This window comes from Geotrypetes seraphini, chromosome 2, assembly GCF_902459505.1.
Source record: "Geotrypetes seraphini chromosome 2, aGeoSer1.1, whole genome shotgun sequence".
Lineage (NCBI taxonomy): Eukaryota > Metazoa > Chordata > Amphibia > Gymnophiona > Dermophiidae > Geotrypetes > Geotrypetes seraphini.
This window is the reverse complement of record NC_047085.1, coordinates 111,848,036-111,867,552: the sequence shown is the minus strand read 5'-3', so window position 1 is coordinate 111,867,552 and position 19,517 is coordinate 111,848,036. Positions and strand designations below refer to the sequence as shown.

At 43.3% G+C, this 19,517-nt stretch overlaps 1 protein-coding gene across 1 annotated transcript in view; it reads left to right on the top strand.

Moving 5' to 3' along the window:
• The window catches only part of RAB2A (RAB2A, member RAS oncogene family), a 160,896-nt gene extending 153,235 nt beyond the window's left edge, over positions 1-7,661 (top strand). The window contains exon 8 of the mRNA XM_033933793.1: positions 6,369-7,661. Coding sequence (XP_033789684.1) covers positions 6,369-6,461 — 93 coding nt within the window. The 3' untranslated portion in view covers positions 6,462-7,661. The remainder of the gene's footprint in view (positions 1-6,368) is intronic.
• The last annotated feature ends 11,856 nt before the right edge of the window (positions 7,662-19,517 follow it).

Genomic DNA, 19,517 nt, shown 5'->3' with positions numbered 1-19,517 from the left:
TAAGTCCTCCCAACTGTGGACAGAGGAGACAGCTGTAGGGCTCACCTGAGCATCACCTGTAGCCTAACAGTGCTACCAAATCACCAAATCTATCCAGTATGGACAGATACAGAAATCTTTATTTTAATTTTTTTGCTCACATTTTTTCAGTTGTTGTTCAGAGCAAGTTATATTTATGTACAGTAGTTATTACCGGACCATGGAGGGCTAACAAATTGTACCTGAAGCCATGGAAGGCTGTGACTTTCCAAAGTCACAAGCAATAGTGGGGTTTGAACCAGGCTTTATCCCAGGACAAACAGGCAGTATATGATGTCATCCATAAAACCCAGTACAGACAATGCAAAAATGTACTGTCACTTTAACTTCTGTAGAAGACTCGCGACCACCCATACCGGTCATGCACGCATGTCTTCCTGCCCAACATTGGCTCACAGGACCATCAGTTCTTAGTCTTCTGTGGAGTTAAGAAGTTGTGTTTTGGAGTCTCTCCAAACATGTGATTTTTCATCTTTTTTTTTTTTTTTTGCCTTCCCATACTTTTTTCTCTTCATTTTCTTCATTATTTCATTTCCTTAGTACTATTCTTTAAAATTATCAAATTTATGTCCATTTCGATTTTGGGGCTTTCAGGTTTCTCTCAGCCTCTTAGCAGGCCAGCTGCATCAATCGATTTTTGGGATCTCGTTCATTCAACTACCACTACAATTGAGTGCTTCAACCTTGTGGGAGTTGTTTTTCCATCGATGTCCAAGCCTTCCAGTGGGTTTAAGAAGTATTCTTGTTGCAACAGGGCAATCTCTAACGCTAATCCATGTAGTTTGTGCCTTCAGTATCTTGGTCCTGAACACCAGATTGACACTTGTTCCTGCTGTGCCACTCTTAAAAAGCGTTCTTTGAAGACTCGACTTATTAAACAGGAAAAACTTTTCAGGTCCACTCTATCAGGGTTCGGTGCTGGGGCCAATCCTGTTCAATATGGTCGTGAGTGACATTGCTGAAGGGTTAGAAGGAAAGGATTGCCTTTGTGCGGATGATACAATGATTTGTAACAGAGTATACACCAAGGAGGGAGTGGAAAATTTGAAAAAGGATTGCATTGATTACAAAAGTTAGAGGAATGGTCTAATATCTGCAGTGTTCTCCCCAGAAATTTTTTTCAGCCGGGTGACATGAAAAAGTAGCCGGGTGGGGCGGGATGGGGAAATTTGGTGGTGGGGAAAATTAACCCCCTCTTTTACTAAGGTGCGCTAGCATTTTTAGCGCGCGCAAACCCCTGCGCTATGTAGGAAAACTAGCGCCAACTCAATGCTGGCGTTAGCATCTAGCGCGCATGGCAATTCCTCCGCGCGCTAAGCGCACACTAAAACCACTATCGGAACTTAGTAAAAGGAGCCCTAAATGTATACTATTTTTATTAGTTAATTATTATTATTATTTTCCAATGCTCAATATGACTTCCTTTTTTATGGTTTGACACTTGTACCAGAATATTTTTACTAAATTTAAGAAGTATTTGCCCTCTTTCAAATGGTATAGAGGTCTAAAAAAGGGAAAGGCATTAATGAAGTCATTATTTCAATCTAGCCATTTATTTCTGCATGAATTTAAACAACTAAAAAAAAAAGATAAATATAGCTCATCCAGTCATACAAGAAATGACTGTACAGCAGGGGTGCCCACACTTTTTGGGCTTGCGAGCTACTTTTAAAATGACCAAGTCAAAATGATCTACCAACAATAAAATTAAAAAAAAACCACAAAGCACACTGTACGCAGAGAAAATGTTAATTATCATTTATATTCCGCGGGTTTTCAAAGAGGTCAAGGCAGACGATTCTATGCAATGTCACCTCAGGAACAACTATACAAAAATAGACAAATATACCCCCTCCCTTTTTACTAAATTGTAATACTGGTTTTTAGAGCAGGGAGATGCACTGAATGCCCTGCGCTGCTCTCGATGCTCATAGGCTCCCTGCGCTAAAAACCGCTATTGCGGTTTAGTAAAAGGGGGCCATAGTGCAAAATATAGACAGCAGATATAAATTCTTAAAACAGACATATTTTGATCACTAAACTGAAAATAAAATCATTTTTCCTACCTTTTTGTCTGGTGATTTCATGAGTCTCTGTTTGCACTTCCTTCTTCTGACTATAAATCCAATATTTTTTTTCTTTCTGCCCCTCCCCTTTTCTTTCTGTCTCTCTTTCTTTATCACCCCCCTGCCCCCCCCCCCCCAAGCCATCGTGCCAATTTCTCCACTTCCCCGATTCTTTCCCTACCCCCTAAGCCACCATGCAGATTTCTCCCTGCTTTCACGAGCCAGACCAGGAATGTACAAGCGCTGGACTCACAAGACTTCACCTCTTATGTCAATTCTTACGTCGGAGAGGAAGAGCCAGGCAGCGATTGGCTTTGACATCTTTGCCAATCCTTTTACAGTTGATGTCAACAATGTGCCCCATCACCTTCAGATGGAGATAATCGAGCTTCAGTCTGACAGTGGCCTGAAATCAAGGTTTCAGGATGTTGAAATTGAGGATTTCTACCCTCTACTGCCCCCTGACTCAATGCCAGAGCTCCGACTTCATGCTGCCCGTATTCTATCCATGTTCGGGAGCACCTATCTTTGTGAACAGATGTTTTCAATAATGAATCTGAACAAAAACAAGCACAGATCACGCATTACCAATGACAACCTCCATGCTGTTTTGCGGGTTGCTACAGCCCAAGAAATAAAACCGAACATTGACTCATTGATACGGGGAAAACGGTGTCGGACATCTAGCCAGAAAACAAAACAATGAGCATTTTAGGTACATTCCAATATTACTGTTTTGCTTGATACCAATATTACTGTTTTGCTTGATAGCATGTGAGTTGGTTAACAGCACTGTTAAGGAAAAGATTGTTCCACTCATTTTAAATTCACATTTCTGGTTAACATTGTCAGTTTATGACTGTTCAGTAAACCATTCGGCCCGCGATTTAGGCTGGATTTTAGATTTTGGCCCCTTCTCTGATTGAGTTCGACACCCCTGCTCTAACCATTTAAGAGTTCTGTAGTGTCCTGGTTTGTAGGTGGGGATAAACTCCCCCTTTCTACTTTTGGAACTTATAGTATATTATGCACTCGTATCTATAGTCCTAGCTTTTTCCATTTCCAAATCATTACAGCAGTAAAGTCTTGTAAAGAAGGGACTTTGTTTGCTCTGACACAACTCATAAATACAGATAGCTTCTTTCATTATGTACATAAAGTATGGTTACTAAACATCATTTAAATGCAACCCCTGCATACTAACTCTATTCAATTTCCTGCATGCCTAAGAATTGCTTATACTGACATTACATATGTACTGTAAGTGCTGGCAAAGGTTCCCACCCCTTGCCAGTGAAATCTCTCCTACGGTTACATTACATTACATTATATTACAATGATGTCTTCTATCCCGCCAAAACCTTTCAGTTCTAGGCGGTTTACAACAAGAAATTAACCTGGGCATTCCCAGGGAGATTATAAGGTTGATAGCTATAGTATGCGTCGAGATCTGGGAATGGTCGATACGGTTTGGTTAGATCATTTAACAAATTTCTTGAATAGATTGGTTTTCAGTTCTTTCCTGAATGTTTTGTAGTTGGGCGTCGTGGTCAGCAAATTTGAGAGATGGTGGTCTATTTTTGCTGCTCTGGTGGCTAGTAGACAGTCATATATATTTTTTATTTTTTTTTTTTGCTTTGCATGCCTTTGATTGGGGAGTGGGTAAAATGTGTTTGAGTTCTCCTTGGTCTGGATGTGTTTTTCCTGATTAAGCGGTTGTTCAGATAGCTTGGTCCATTTCCATTTAGGGCTTTGAATAGGGTGCAGTAGAATTTGTGTTGTATGCGTGCTTGTACTGGGAGCCAGTGTGAGTCTTGGAAAGCTGAGATAATGTGGAAGGGCCAGAAGAGCAAATCACTGGAACTGATTACCACTTCTATTAAAGATCTCTATTTAATAAAGCTGATCCAGGGGAATAAAAGAAAGGAAAGTCTTTTACATGAGGGCCAAGGAAGAAATCTATGCTCTACCGCATTTTTAAAGGCGCAGTCCCTAACCTGAATGCAGTTCACTTTTCTGGAAATGAAGGATATATAAATTATATTTGAAGTTCTACAAGTCAGACATATTTTGGAAGTATTAAAATAGATGACTACCAAGATTTCCATATGCATAAAGGTGACCAGACACCTCCAAGATGAGACAGACCCAGTTTACTGCATTCTATGCTTAAAGACAGACAACTATTTTTACCCTGTTTTCTGATAGAAGAGAAGGCTTATAAGCTTACTGTGTAAGCACATTTTTTAAGGAGATGTCAAGGGAGATATGAAAAATGGCATGGGTGATGGTTTTTTTTAAATTCATACATCTTAGAAAGATACTAGGTGGAACTTTTTACTCATAGAGAAATCATTTGGACAGTCAGGATTGCATTCCAATGCATACAATAGGACAAAGCCTGAATTGGCTAATCCTTTTCACCTTAACATGCTCCCAGTCACCATATACATAAAGCAAGGCTTACAGTAATAAACTGATTAAGATTATTTTATAAAGTAATTTGCTGAATAAGAGACATTTCTAAATAACAATGCTCACCATAGTTGCAAGGGAAGAGCATTCTATATACCTCTACAAGTATTTGTCTCTGTATGTAAGCTTGCAAACTTGGTGGCAGCTAATGGGCAGAACTGCTGGGAAATGTGGGATGGAAGAGCACAAAATTTGCGTGTTAACTGCCTTGGCAATGAACAGCATTGTCAGGTGCTGTGAAAGATAGAGCAGTCAAGTCTTCCTGCAGTCGCTGAAAGGAAATGTCAGGCAAAACAGCACTGGAGTTTTTGGCCACCATCAGAACTGCTGTAATTGGTCTAAAGAGAAAACAGGTTGCAGCAATATGTGGAACACAATTGCTCTTAAAGCATGGGACAGAAGTATAGGAGAATCAAACAGTTCAATATAGAAATGAATAGTGGAGAGACCTAGTCAGTGGAGTGGCATATTGAGGCATGTCCACACCATACACTCTTGCCTGCCCTTTCCCCCTTACCACACAGTTTGTATATCCGCCCTAATGCTGCTTTGGAATTATTCCTATTTTAACAGATGTTCAATTTGGGCATGTTAAAGCCATGCTGCTGAGTTTTAGTAAGTCTTCACTAGTTCTGTTGGAATAAGTTTATTTTCTTACATCTTTTTGCTTTGCTTTTGTTTGCTAACCTCTATTTCAGTGTATTAAATAAGAGAATATTGTGTTTTTAATCTGCTGTAATTGACTGTTTGCTTATTTCTGGGTAAGGGGGGGAAGGAGAAATAGGATAGGGAGAACCCCCTGACCTTGGTGCAACAAGAGCCACAGATGTAGCTCCCAGGAAAAAGTTTGTTCATCTCAGATGTAAGGTTAATTGGAAGCATTAAAAAATGTCTAATTCACTCCCCTAATGTATACTTTAAACTTTCTAGAAATTTCATCATTGAAATGATGGAAAACTTACTGTTAATCTTTTTTTTTTTGGGGGGGGGAAGTGATATACAGTGGTACCTCAGTTTACGAGTGCACCGGTTTGCGAGTGTTTTGCAAGATGAGCAAAACATTTGCAAAATCGGTGCCTCGGAAACCAAGCATGGCTCGATTTACGAGCACCCCCCCCCTGCCTCGAACAGGCACCCCCCTCCCCCCGCCACGATCCGACCCCCTCCGACACGATTGGGCACCACCCCCCCCCCCATGATCCGACACACACACCCCCCGACACAATTGGGCACCCCCCTGCCGCTTCTTACCCTCATCTGGGCACTCTTGAAGATCGGCCCTTGTCTGCTGGGCCTTGAGCATCTGAGCATGCTCAAGGCCTGCGAGTTCACGTTCTGAACGTGAACTCGCAGGCCTTGAGCATGCTCAGATGCTCAAGGCCCAGCAGACGAGGAGTCCGATCTTCTAGAGTTCCCAGATGAGGTTAAGAAGCGGCGGGGGGGTGCCCGATCGTGGCGGGGGGGTGCCCAATCGTGGCGGGGGGGTGCCAGTTCGAGGCAGGGGGGGTGCCTGATCGCAGGGGGGGGCCTTCGAGGGGAGCAATGCCGGTTCTCGGGGGGGGGGAACGCATCAAAGCGAGTTTCCATTATTTCCTATGGGGAAACTCGCTTTGATAAACGAGCATTTTGGATTACGAGCATGCTCCTGGAACGGATTATACTCGTAATCCAAGGTACTACTGTATACAGTTTTTATATCCTAGTACCAGTATTCTTATTTATAGGAAATATATTGCCATATATGATGAAAAAGGATTCTTTTTAATTTTGGTTTTCTTCCCCCTGCAGGCAAATGGTATTAAAATCGGCCCTCAGCATGCTGCTACCAATGCATCACTTTCAGGCAGTCAAGGAGGACATACTTCTGGAGGTTGCTGTTGAGTGTGTGTTTACTTTTGAGCTGCCCAAATGGGGTCTTTCAATTTTTCTCCTTCCCCACTCCAGCTGAACTCAAGATATGGAGTCCATTGCAAGATGGTTCTATGTCCCAGAAGACTTTATCCTTCAAATTCTTGTATAACTTTGAATAAATGGTTAATGTTCACTTTAAAGAGACAAATTTTGGAGATTGCATTCATCTCTATTTACATTTGATTTCTAGGTAAATTGATTGTGATTATTTTTGTTAAATGTTCTGTCTTGTGCCCTTGACTTACAAACTGAATTGTATTAAACACTACAAAGTCATCCTGAGTATTTTAGTCAGTTTGTGTAGCTAGGTTTCCTCAGCTGCTGTGGTTACCTAATGTTTAATATTGTAGAGCTGTCTTAAAAAAAAAAAAAAAAAAAGAAGTTACTATAGGTTTTCCAGTCTATTAAAAACAGAAGGACTCTCTTAATTCTGTATTTATCATTAACTTTCTGTATATATAGTTTAATAACTACATGCTTGGATATACTTGCCAAGCTAGAAGTCTTTAAAAAATTTGCATAAATTCTGTATACTGTTTAGAGCCTAAAAACTACAAAAGCATCATCTACAATTACTTGGATGCTGTATTTTTAAACATATTCAATATTGGCTTTTTTTTTGTTTGTTTATGTCCAAGAAATGCTTAATGTATATTACTGGAGGCTGTGTGTGATCTACTTACTGCCAAAAGTTTGCCATCATCTCTTCAGAAATGGCCGTTTGCCTTATTGAATACTGTAGGTAAAAACAGTATAGTAAATGGAAAGAGGAATTAATATCCACATGAAATAGCAACATTATGAAGACTTAATTTCTCTCGGAGAACAGTACTATTATTTGGCTGCAGCTCACTTAATTTGTAAGTACTCTATTTGATGCAGACAGTTTTTCAACCTTATATGTACAGTAACTGTAAAGGTTTCTTTAAGTAACAACCTGTAATCTCTAATATGTGGTAAACATCTCATCTATAATGGGATGGAGAGAAGGAAGAAGCATGACAATAAATCAAACATTGAAAATCCTGAAACATGCCAAAACTGAACTTGCTTTTTACCCCCACACTACTCATATTCTCCTGTTTTGGGTTTTGTATTTTAGGGTCTTTTTTATTTGCTTAAAATGCAATGGTCATAAAAGTACAAAATAAAATCCTGTGTTTAAAGTTACTTTTTGAATATATGTCCAATTTATGATATACACCTTTTGCTGTAGCTTTAGCTACTGGAAACTGAGAGAAAATGTAACAGTTCTGGGTTCTCCTTTGTTTATTGTTGCTCTGTTGCATTGAAGTGCTTGATAGCATCTTATCAATTATTCCCTGTAATAGGTGGGGGGCGGTCATCCTATATTGATGCTCCGATTGAAGGTGCCAGTTAGGGTGCCTAGTTAAAGCTTATTCTGTAAAGCACAAGTGGCCCAAAACATGCTTAAATGTAAGGCATAGTAACTTAATACCAACCTTATAGTTAGTGTAAATGCTCACTCCTAGGTGTGTGCTAGAACTAAACTAAACTAAACCTTAGGTTTGTATACCGCATCTTCTCCACGATCGTGGAGCTCGGCACGGTTTACAGGATTAAGATAGAATAGAACTCCAAAGGATGGTTGTGGATTAAGAGTAAGGAGGAATAGAGGATTTTAGGGTATCAGAGAGGGGGGAGGTGTTACATTTTTGAGAAAAGCCAAGTTTCCAGATGTTTTCGGAAGAGTTGGAGGGAACTCGAATTTCGGAGAGGGAATGTAAGGTTGTTCCAGAGCTCGGTAATTCTAAAGGGGAGGGATGTCCCTAGTTTTCCAGCATGTGATATACCTTTTATAGACAGGAAGGAAAGTTTTAATTTTTGGGAGGATCTGGTAGAATTGGGATTAGAGGAATTCCAAGATAGTGGAATAACGGGAGGAAGAATGCTGTGAAGGATCTTGAAGGTTAGGCAGGCACATTTGAAGTGGACCCTGGAGATTATTGGAAGCCAGTGAAGCTTGGACAGAAGTGGTGAGACGTGATCAAATTTACTTTTTCCGAAAATAAGCTTAGCTGCAGCATTCTGAATCTGCTGGAGTCTGAGGAGGCTTTTCTTAGTTAGGTTTAAGTAGATAGAGTTGCACTAGTCTAATTTGAAGAGTATGATGGATTGTACAAGGACGGCGAAGTGTTTTTGATGGAAACAGGATCTCGCTTTCCTCAGCATATGAAGGCTAAAGAAGCATTTTTTTACCAGAGAGTGGAGGTGGTCATTGAAGGATAGTGAGGAGTCCACGATGATGCCCAGAACTTTGCTTGAGAACTCAAGCTGTAGTGTGGGGCCAGAGGACAGTGGGATGGAGGTGGGTAAATGGTCTAATATTGGACCGAGCCAAAGTAGTTTTGTTTTGGACTCATTTAGTTTCATTTGTACAGTGAGGGCCCAGTTTTGGAGGTTCGATATACACGAGGATATGTTCTCGGAGAGGTTAGTGAGGTTTGAGTCGGTCTCGAGGAGGACAAGGATGTCATCAGCATAAGTGTTAAGTGTTTCAAGGGGGGATAGTTGGAGGAGTTTCAGAGAGGATATATAGATATTGAAAAGAATAGGAGATAGAGGTGGACCTTGCGGGACTCCACATGTTGGTTTCCAGGGGGAGGATGAGGTGCCGTTCATGTTAACGGTGTAAGAACGGGAACGTAAGAATTTTGAGAACCAGTCTAGAACTGTGAAGTTGATGCCTATCTCGGAGAGTTGGGAAACTAGAATATCATGATGGACTACGTCAAAAGCAGCAGAAAGGTCAAATTGAAGAAGAACAGCGAACTTATTACGGGAATGAAGTTGTTGAACCTTAGAGATGAGTGAGGCCAATAGGGATTCGGTGCTGAAATTGGGTCTGAATCCATATTGGTAAGGAAGGAGAATAGAGAATCTTTCTAAGTAGGACGAGAGTTGGGAAGATACAATAGACTAGCTTCTTGGTTAGGAGAGGGATATTTGCTATTGGACGGTAGCTGGATGGGGTGGAGGGGTCTAGATCAGATTTTTTCAGTAGTGGGGTCAGAGCAATGTGTCCATTTCAGAAGAGAATAGGCCCGATAGAAGGGCAGAGTTTATAAGTTTGGTGAGAGATGTGATGGCCTGTGTGGGAATTTTCTCAAATAGGTAGGAGGGGAATGGGTCCAAGGAACAGGTACAAGTTTTTAGTTTGAGGCAGAGTTTAAGGACCTGCGATTCGGAGATGAGCTTAAAGGTAGTCCAAGATCTGTCAGCTGGGATGGGGTTGGAGATAGGTAGTGTAGGGATGGAATCGGTGGGCACCAGTGATTTGTAGGAGACTGTAGTCGGGAAGGAGCATCTTAGAGAAGTAACCTTTTCATAGAAGAATTTTGCAAGAACATCAGCTGATGGAGAAGAGGGGGGCGGGGTGGAGTCGTTTTTGGAGGTTAGGGAGCGCCAGATGTTAAACAATGCACTGTTCTGATTGTTGGATCTGGAGATCTTGTCTCCATAGTAGTTCTTCCTAGCTTTTTTTAATATTGTATTGTAGAGCTTAATATTGACCCTCCAGGTCTGTCTGTCTGTAGGGGAGTTTGATTTTTTCCATTTGCGCTCCAAAGCTCAACATTTCTGCTTCAGTTCTCTGTGAAATGGAAGGTACCAGGGGGCCTTACGGGGGTAGGAGATGGTTTTAGTGGATAATGGAGCAAGAGAGTGGTAGGTGGATTCAGAGAGGGTGATCCAGTTGTGCCAATTGGTTTCTGAATCTGTGGGCTTGGGAACGGAAGAGAGATGTTTAAGGAAATTGGACCAGAACAGATCGCTCATAATTTTTTTGCGGAAGGTAATGGAGTTGGGGGAACAGGATGGGGCCCCAAGATGCGACATGAAAATAGGGAGAGAGAAAGCCCCTAAGAAGTGGTCAGACCAAGGGACATGTTCCCAACGAGCGTCATCGGCTGAAGTTTTGTAAGAGGTAAGATCGAGGAAACTGATGAAATCTAGTGTGTGCCCTTTTTCATGGGTTGGAGAGGGAGCAGGGGGGGAAAAACCTAGAGAGGAGAGGAAGTTGTTAAATTAAATCGCGTCCTTGCTGGTGATGTCGTCAAGGTGGAGATTAATATCCCCAATGATCAGTAATCTTTGAAATTTAAGGAAGGCGTTTGTTATGGTTTCGAGGACTAGATCAGAGGACTTGATCCAAGAGGTAGGAGGGCGGTATAGTAGCAAGATACCCAGTGGGTGAGGGCTGAGTTCATCATTGACTGAGGCTAGCATATATTCTAGTGAGGGGTGGCTGCCCTTTTCAAGGAGCTAGATGTCAAAGAAAGATTTGTAGAGTAGTACCAGGCCGCCACCTTTTCGGTTGGGTCTGGGTGAGAAGAGGCCTTGGTAACCGTGGGAACAGAGTTCGTTTTGAGTAAATAGCAATCCATGGTTCTGTGATGCACAAGAATCCAGGGTCAAAATCATCAAGAAGGTCTTTCAGAATTTGGATCTTGTTGCATGCGGATCTGACATTGCAATAAAGTGTCGGGACTGGGGTGAGAGAATCGGAGGCATGGTTGGGGAGATTAGCAGGGAGCATATAGTATTCTATAAATTATGTACGTACCTTGCATCTCCATTGATTCATTTAAACTTTGGTGCTGGAGAAGAATTTTATGTGTGCTGTGAACTGTCAGGACAGTTGAATCTCTCCCAAAATTGATTTGTGTCACTTGAAGCCCACATGATGAAGTTACGACTGTCTTATTTTGGTCACACCATTAGAAGGGAGGCATCATGTTTGGGAAGATTGAAGGAAACAGGTGAAGAAGGCATCCTGCAACTTTATTTATTTAAAAATTTATATACTGTCTAAATCCTATACGGTTTACATAACAACAATCATAAATATTAGACAGCACATACATGTTCAATACATTAAAAAAGCTATAAGATGCAGACTGGATCTAATAAAGCATTTGCAGGTAATTACATCACAATATCTCATCATAAGAAAGCAGTTACAAAAATTGCATTTTCAACAATTTCTTGAAACCCCACTTGACTGCGCATAAGCATAGAACTCTTGGTAAGACATTTCAAAACTTTGCACACCCCCCCCCACTGACAATATAGTGTCACCAATCCTGGAGTAAGAAATTGTCATCCTGGCTGGATATGTTGAAGACAACTATGAGGATGACACTGGAGGACCTTGGACTAGCACAAAACTAACTTCTTTTTGGATCTATAATTCAAGTCGCTAAGATTCGAACCTGAGTCGGTATCTAACACACACGCACCTGTGCATCCCATTCCTTGCTCTGGATTGGTGGCATGGAATGCTGCTACTATTTGGTTTTTTGCCAGGTACTTGTGACTTGGATTAGCCTCCGTGAAGAGAGAGTACTGGGCTAGATGTACCATTGGTCTGATCCAGTAAGGCTATTATGTTCTTACCCATTCACATGTCCACTAGCAAAATATGCACCATCATCATGGCATTTTGTTTCCATTAGTCTGTATTCTATATGAGGACATGTAGGTATGTTAGTGGCTACTTAACATATATAAATGACTAGAAAGCCACCATTGGTGTGCCTTCTTGGCACTTACCATATTTTTTGTTCCATAAGATGCGCCTGACCATAAGATTTAGAGGAGGAAAACAAGAAAAAAAAATTCTGAAACAAATTATCCCTGCCAGGCTCTGTACCCTGTCCCCCCTCCCTTCCAGGTTTTGTATCCTGTCCCCGGTCTAGTGGTAGGCCGGGACAGGGCACAGAGCAGGCAGGCCTAGTGTCAGGCAAGTAGGCCCAACACACCCTCCCCCCCCCCCCCCTCCCGTACCTTTAATCATACCCTCTTGGTACCTTTTTTAATTCCTCCCTCCTTAGCTCTCATTTTTTTCAGCCAGCCAGCGGTGCACAGGTCAGAAGGTGAGAAATAAGGAACAAGTCCTCTGTGCTCTTGCGATCTCTAAATGGCTGCAGTCAGTTCTCACGAGTCCCACGAGAGCTGACTGCAACCATTCGGAGATCGGCATGGGCCCAGGTAGGAGTATGGAGGGCTTGCTCCTGATCTCTGCACTTCTGGCAGGGAAATTCGCTGGACCACCAGGTATGATGACAACAGGCGGGCAGGTGGGAGGGATTAAAGATGCAGTGGGGGGGGATTTAAAATGTGGTGGTGTTTTAATATGTGGCGGGGGGTTAAAAGATGCGGCAGCAGTGGACTTAACAAATTTGTATCTTTGCTTCATAAGATGCACTTACATTTCCACCCCCTTTTGAGGGGTGGCAAAAGTGCATCTTATGAAGTGAAAAATACAGTATATCTAAGTTGTTTCTCACAGAATTACTCCCATAATCCTTTTTTCCAGACAATTACTCTTTACCCCATAGAGAATGACACGGGGACAAATTTGTCCCCATCCCCGCAGGAACTCAATTTCCCCATCCTGTCCCAGTGAGTTTTGTCCCTGTCCTTGCTCCATTCCTGTAAGCTCTGCCTTAACTGCACAAGCCTCGAACACTTATGATTTTAAAATGTTTGAGGCTTGTGCAGATGAGGCCAGAGTTCGTAAGAATGAGACAGGGACAGGAAAAGAACTCACCAGCATGAGGAACAATTTGTCCTAGTGTCATTCTCTACTCTAGAAGCCTTCCCCTGATATCTGAAAAGATACTGCAACCCTACAGAGTCATACATAGGATTACCATATGGCTCCAGAAAAAGGAGGATGGATTGAGACATCCAGGTTTTACTTCAAGACATCTGGGTTTTACTTCCATTGCTTTCAATCAGTCCCCCTTTTTCTGGAGCCATATGGTAACCCTAGTCATATGGTTCCTGTAAATGTACTTACAGTCAGCCACAGACCCAAGCCTAACTAGTTTATGTGAAAAAAGGTAGTACAGAGAATTGAAGAGGTGAGTTCCAAAGCTTAAGTATGAAAAGCTGTTTTCTGGGGGAGATTTTTAAAGAATTCTATCCAGTGTAGGAATTCCCCCCCCCCCCCCCCCATATCATATACCTTAAGAACAAATGTCCTTTAATGCAAATTTTACACATCCTATGGTTGTCTATAAAGGAAGTCTGTTTCTGATATGAATTCATTTTTTGAAAAACATATATTTAGGTTTTTGATATTAATTCTTCAATTGTAAAAGTTGTACCAGAAAACAACACATGAGGAAAAGAAGCAGAAATTATATATGTCAATCAAGATTTAATTTAACTAGCCACTACTCAGGGAAGCTGTAGTTGATTGATCTATAGGATAAACAGAAGAGGAGCAGAGATCTGATCCAGGTCTGGTTGACCGCCTTAGATGCTGTCAAAAATTTCAATTCTGACCCGAGCTAGTTTTCGCTAGAGCTGGTGCTTCCGAACTAATCCTAACCCAGAATACTGGCTTCCATCCTGACCAATAAAACTGCATTCTGGTAAACACAATATGTAATACTAGTTTCCTGGGGAAAGGCAGGAAATTTATTATTTTGAGCCCTGGCAGAGACAAAGGAGAGCCACACAGCTGCCAGGAATTGCAGAACACTGCAGAGGTCAGGAGGTTACTTCTGTGATAATTTAAGAGCTTGCAAAGGGGATGGTATCCTCACTGAGGAAGACAGAAGTTCCAGAGCAAAATGAGGGATTCTGGTGTACATTTTTTTAAATGTTGCTGTAGTCTGCTGCAAATATAATTGTTCAAAGTATTTGAGGTTTGCAAAGAAAACATTTCTTTCTCTAAATCTTTTATTTTAGGACTTCATACCTGAGGGTGTTTACCTAACTCTGTCAGCCCTGTTCATGTTATCCATATACAAAAGTTATTTTTACATATTTCTGATCAAAAAATGGCCACCTATTAATCCCAGTTTTGCCTTATGCCATGCCAATTCCCACTTGTTAGATTTCCAGCTCAATCAAATAACCTGCTCTAATCTCAGCATAGTGGTTTCCTGCAAGTTTGGTGCTGATTATTTCCAGTGTACCAAAAATTATAGTGCACAACAGAATCGGTGCCAAACCATAGTTTTCTCACAGTTATCGGTGGTGTGAGTTCCATTGAAGGGCTGCCAAGTTGGGCAGAAAGATGTGTCCTGTGCCACCTCCCATCAATATTTTCCAAAGAAAGTAGTGTAGCCCTGTCCCCCTAGCAGTCAGGAAGGTGAATGTGCACCTTATATCCCACTGTTGAGCTGAAATCTTGCCATTAACAGTGGTATCTGTGCTGAAGTCTTGCCATTAACAGTGGTATCTGTTGGCTTGACTACGGACACACGTGTATCTGCTTCCAGAGAAATCTCTATTCTGGAGATTCCTTCTGGCCAAGAATTTTCATTGCAATGGGTGTATTGTGCCTCATAAAACCTAAAGCAATTTTAAAGCCAAAAAATAAGTTCAACATGTTATACCATCATTTTACACTTTAACAGCACTTAAATTCTATCAAATAATATTTTATAACAAATACATATATCATCCCCCCCTTTCTACATATCCAGCAATTACATTCAAATTAAAAGTATCTCCCCAGAGTCCCCACCCTGGCTGTGTATCATCAAAAGGGGAAAATCAACAATTACTCCTTAAAAAATTTTTCCAATGGCTCCCAGACATCCATAAACTACTTATAATGTCTCTGTTGCTTTTTATTTTTAAAGTAATGATTTTGTCACACACTGTCTCCAGCCCTGTGGTTGTCACACACACACACACCACAGAGACTAGGTGGAATTTGTCACTGGCAATTATCAAAATGCCTGCTAATGAACTGCAGCTTGAATTATTTTAAATGCAGCAAACTGTGCTAAAGATTAGTGCATTGTTTTACTTCACCTCCAGAAGTGAAGTAGATACAAATAGTACTTATAGTCTGCAAATTACCAATTAAGGTTTTAGGCAGATTGCAAAACATTCAGCTAGATATCTCTAGGAAGAAAATCATTAAAATTATCCTAAAAGAAAGTATCAATAAAAATGGCCATAGTTGGGTTTTTAATCTCTTTTTTTTTTTTCCAATATATTTTTTATTCTTTTTTTTAAAATTCTTACAACAAGTGAAATACATGTATTACATTAATTTATATTAAACACTTGAAAATTTTTAATAATTGTTCTTACATTGTAAATTAACCCCCCCCTTATCAGAGTTTTATATCTAAATATTATTACAATAATTTCCCCTCCCTGCCCTTTTTATATGTTCTATATATGTGCTATGATATCTGATCATTAGAAAAATTTGTCAATGGTCCCCATATTTTATTAAATTTTTTAATATAACCTTGTTGTAATGCCAGTACTTTTTCCATTTTATATATATGACAAGTCGAATTCCACCAGAAAGTGTAGTTTAATTTAGTGTAATCTTTCCAGTTCTGAGTAATTTGCTGAATGGCGACCCCTGTTAAAATTAATAAAAGTTTATTATCCCAGGACAAGCAGGCAGCATATTCTTAACGTATGGGTGACGTCACCGACGGAGCCCCGGTATGGACATTTTTACTAGAAAGTTCTAGTTGGCCGCACCGCGCATGCGCGAGTGCCTTCCCGCCCGACGGAGGAGTGCGTGGTCCCCAGTTTCTTCGTTTCCGTGGAGCGAAGAAGACGCATGTGCTTTCAACGGTTGTTGAAAACTCTCTTTTTGCCTTCCCGCTCGCGCTTTTTTTTTTGATCCTTTTTTTTCTAATTGTTCCTTACGACTTTATTTTTTCTGCTAAAAAAAAAAAAAAAAACCTCGTGTTTTTTCTTGGTTTTTTCAACCGGCCCCGGCGGGGCCTGTTGTAATCATACAAGCCTCCGGGTTTGATTTCGCGGAGGCCGTGTTTCCCTTCATGACCCCCCAACCGGGCTTCAAGAAGTGCCAGCGGTGTGCACGCCCGATCTCTCTAACTGACCCACACAATTGGTGCCTACAGTGTTTGGGTCCAGAGCATCGGGCTGACACCTGCACCCGCTGTGCTACTCTCAAGAAACGCACACTTAAAAACCGGCAAATCCAGCAGAATATCCTCTTCGGCACCGGTTCTGCCATGGATCCGGCCCTGGCGTCGACGGCACCGCCTAAATCGGCACCGACCATATCGACACCGCCTGACCCTTCTTCGGGGTCGATAGCGCCAGGTAAGCCGGCTAAGAAGCCTCCCACTTCCCTGGAGCGCCCTCCAGCCACAGCGGTGACACCGGTCCTTCCGACGTCCCGCCGATCCCGTAAACGCTCCGCTCCGATCTCGGTGAGTGCCTCGTCATCGGCCTCCTCATCGCCGGAGCGTCGAGCAGCACCTATGGTACCAAAGAAAACTAAAACGGTACCGGTGCCCCCATTGGAGGACCGCATCTCGGCCATCCTCCAGGACAAATTACAGCAGCAGCTATAGCAGCAACTCCAACAACTCCTTCCGACCCTGCTGGCACCGCTCCTTCCGGTACCAGACCGGCCCGAGCCTCGCACCATCCCACCGGTGTCCACCCCCTCGGTACCGATGAACACCTCCATGCCGGTCTTATCTGCCCAGCCTGCGCTTCAGACTTGCACTGCGGAGGACCCCTCCCGGGCCCGGGATCGACTCCGGTCTTCTCGGGACCGTGATCGGCACCATTCCTCCCGGGACAGGGATCGACACCGGTCTTCATCTCCCGGTACCGTATCCATGCGCTCTGGCAAGTCCCTTTCTAAAACCCGCCATACTGAGCCTGCTATCAGGGACCCAGACTTATGGGAGCAATCCCCACTCGGTACCGAGGAGGATGCCTCTTCTACAGATGAGGAACCCTCCATGGCTGATACCACTTCCAAGCCTGAGCAATCCTCCTTCACGAAATTCCTTCGGGAGATGTCAGCGGCTCTGTCAATCCCACTAGAGTCCGACTCTAAAAAGTCCCAGGCTTTTTTAGAGGCCTTGGACTTCGACCAACCTCCCAAGGAATTTCTTAAACTGCCCGTACATGATATCCTACGGGAAACGTTTTATAAAAATTTGGAAAACCCCCTTACTGTTCCGGGTGCCCCCAGAAAACTGGACAGTTTATACCGAGTCATCCCTATTCCGGGCTTTGATAAACCCCAATTGCCCCATGAGAGCCTCCTCGTAGAGTCCACTTTGAAAAAATCCCAGGGCTCCAGTGTTTATGCCTCCACCCCTCCTGGCAGAGAGGGAAAGACAATGGACAAATTTGGAAAGCGCCTGTATCAAAATGCCATGCTGGCTAACAGGGCAAACAACTACACCTTCCACTTCTCCTTTTATATGAAGCACCTGGTCCAACAACTTTCCGCCCTGCAAAAATACGTTCCTGAGCGTAAGGTCCCGCTTTTCCAACAACAGATTTCCAGCCTCCTTCAGCTCAGAAAATTCATGGTGCGTTCGATTTATGATTCCTTCGAACTCACTTCCCGAGCCTCCGCATTGGCTGTGGCCATGCGACGCCTGGCCTGGCTGAGGGTGTCTGACCTTGATATAAACCACCAAGACCGCCTCGCCAACGCGCCCTGCCTTGGTGATGAACTTTTTGGAGAGTCTCTAGATTCCACAACACAAAAACTTTCGGCTCATGAGACCAGATGGGACACGCTGATTAAGCCTAAAAAGAAGACTCCACCTGCACGACCTTACAGGCCTCAGTCCTCTTATCAACGCAGAACTCAGAGCCATGTTTTATGCTCTCAAAGCCTTCCAGCACCTTCTCTGCCCTCAGGTTCTTCTCCTGTGCACAGACAACCAAGTCGCCATGTACTACATAAACAAACAAGGCGGCACCGGATCTCGCCTCCTTTGTCAGGAGGCCCTCCGCATCTGGACCTGGGCCACAGCCCGCAATCTCTTCCTCAAGGCTGTCTATGTCCAGGGCGAACAGAACTTCCTGGTCGACCATCTCAGCCGCATCCTTCAACCTCACGAGTGGACTCTGGACCCTCCCACACTCCACTCCATCTTTACTCGCTGGGGCACTCCGCAGGTGGACCTCTTTGCAGCGCCTCACAACCATCAGCTGCCCCAGTTCTGTTCCAGACTCTTCTCTCCGCATCGTCTGGCCCCGGATGCATTCCTACTCGACTGGACGGATCGGTTCCTCTATGCCTTTCCTCCACTGCCTCTAATGTTGCGGACCTTGTTCAAACTCCGCAAGGACAGGGCCACCATGATTCTCATCGCTCCTCGGTGGCCCCGACAGCACTGGTTCTCCCTCCTGCTTCAGCTCAGTTCCAGGGAGCCCATTCCTCTTCCTGTGTTTCCTACTCTACTTACACAGCAGCATCAGTCTCTACTACATCCCAATCTGTCTTCCCTCCACCTGACAGCTTGGTTTCTCTCGGGCTGACCTCTCCAGGGAATCTGTCTCAGCCTGTCCGTCGCATTTTGGATGCCTCCAGGAAACCTGCCACTCTCCAATGTTACCATCAGAAGTGGACCCGGTTTTCCTCTTGGTGTCTCCTGCACCATCACAATCCCACCTCATTGGCGGTGGAAACTGTACTGGACTATTTGCTCTCTCTGTCCGAGGCTGGCCTCAAGTCTACCTCAATCAGAGTCCACCTCAGTGCCATCACCGCGTTTCATGAGCCTATCCTCGGAAAACCTCTCACGGCTCATCCACTGGTTTCCCGGTTCATGAGAGGCCTCTTCAATGTCAAACCACCTCTGAAGCCTCCTCCTGTTGTCTGGGACCTGAATGTGGTTTTATCAGCCCTCATGAAACCTCCTTTTGAGCCTCTTGCTACAACTTCGCTCAAATTTCTAACATGGAAGGTGCTTTTCCTCATTGCCATCACCTCTGCCAGGAGGGTCAGTGAGCTGCATGCACTGGTCGCCGATCCACCGTTCACTGTTTTTCACCATGACAAGGTGGTTCTGCGTACCCATCCTAAATTCCTCCCCAAGGTGGTTTCGGCCTTTCACCTCAACCAGTCCATTGTGTTGCCGGTCTTTTTCCCAAAACCCCATTCTCATCCTGGGGAACAGGCATTGCACACGCTGGATTGTAAGCGTGCCCTTGCATACTACCTTGACCGTACCAGGGCTCACCGCTCATCTCCTCAGCTCTTTCTGACCTTCGATCCTA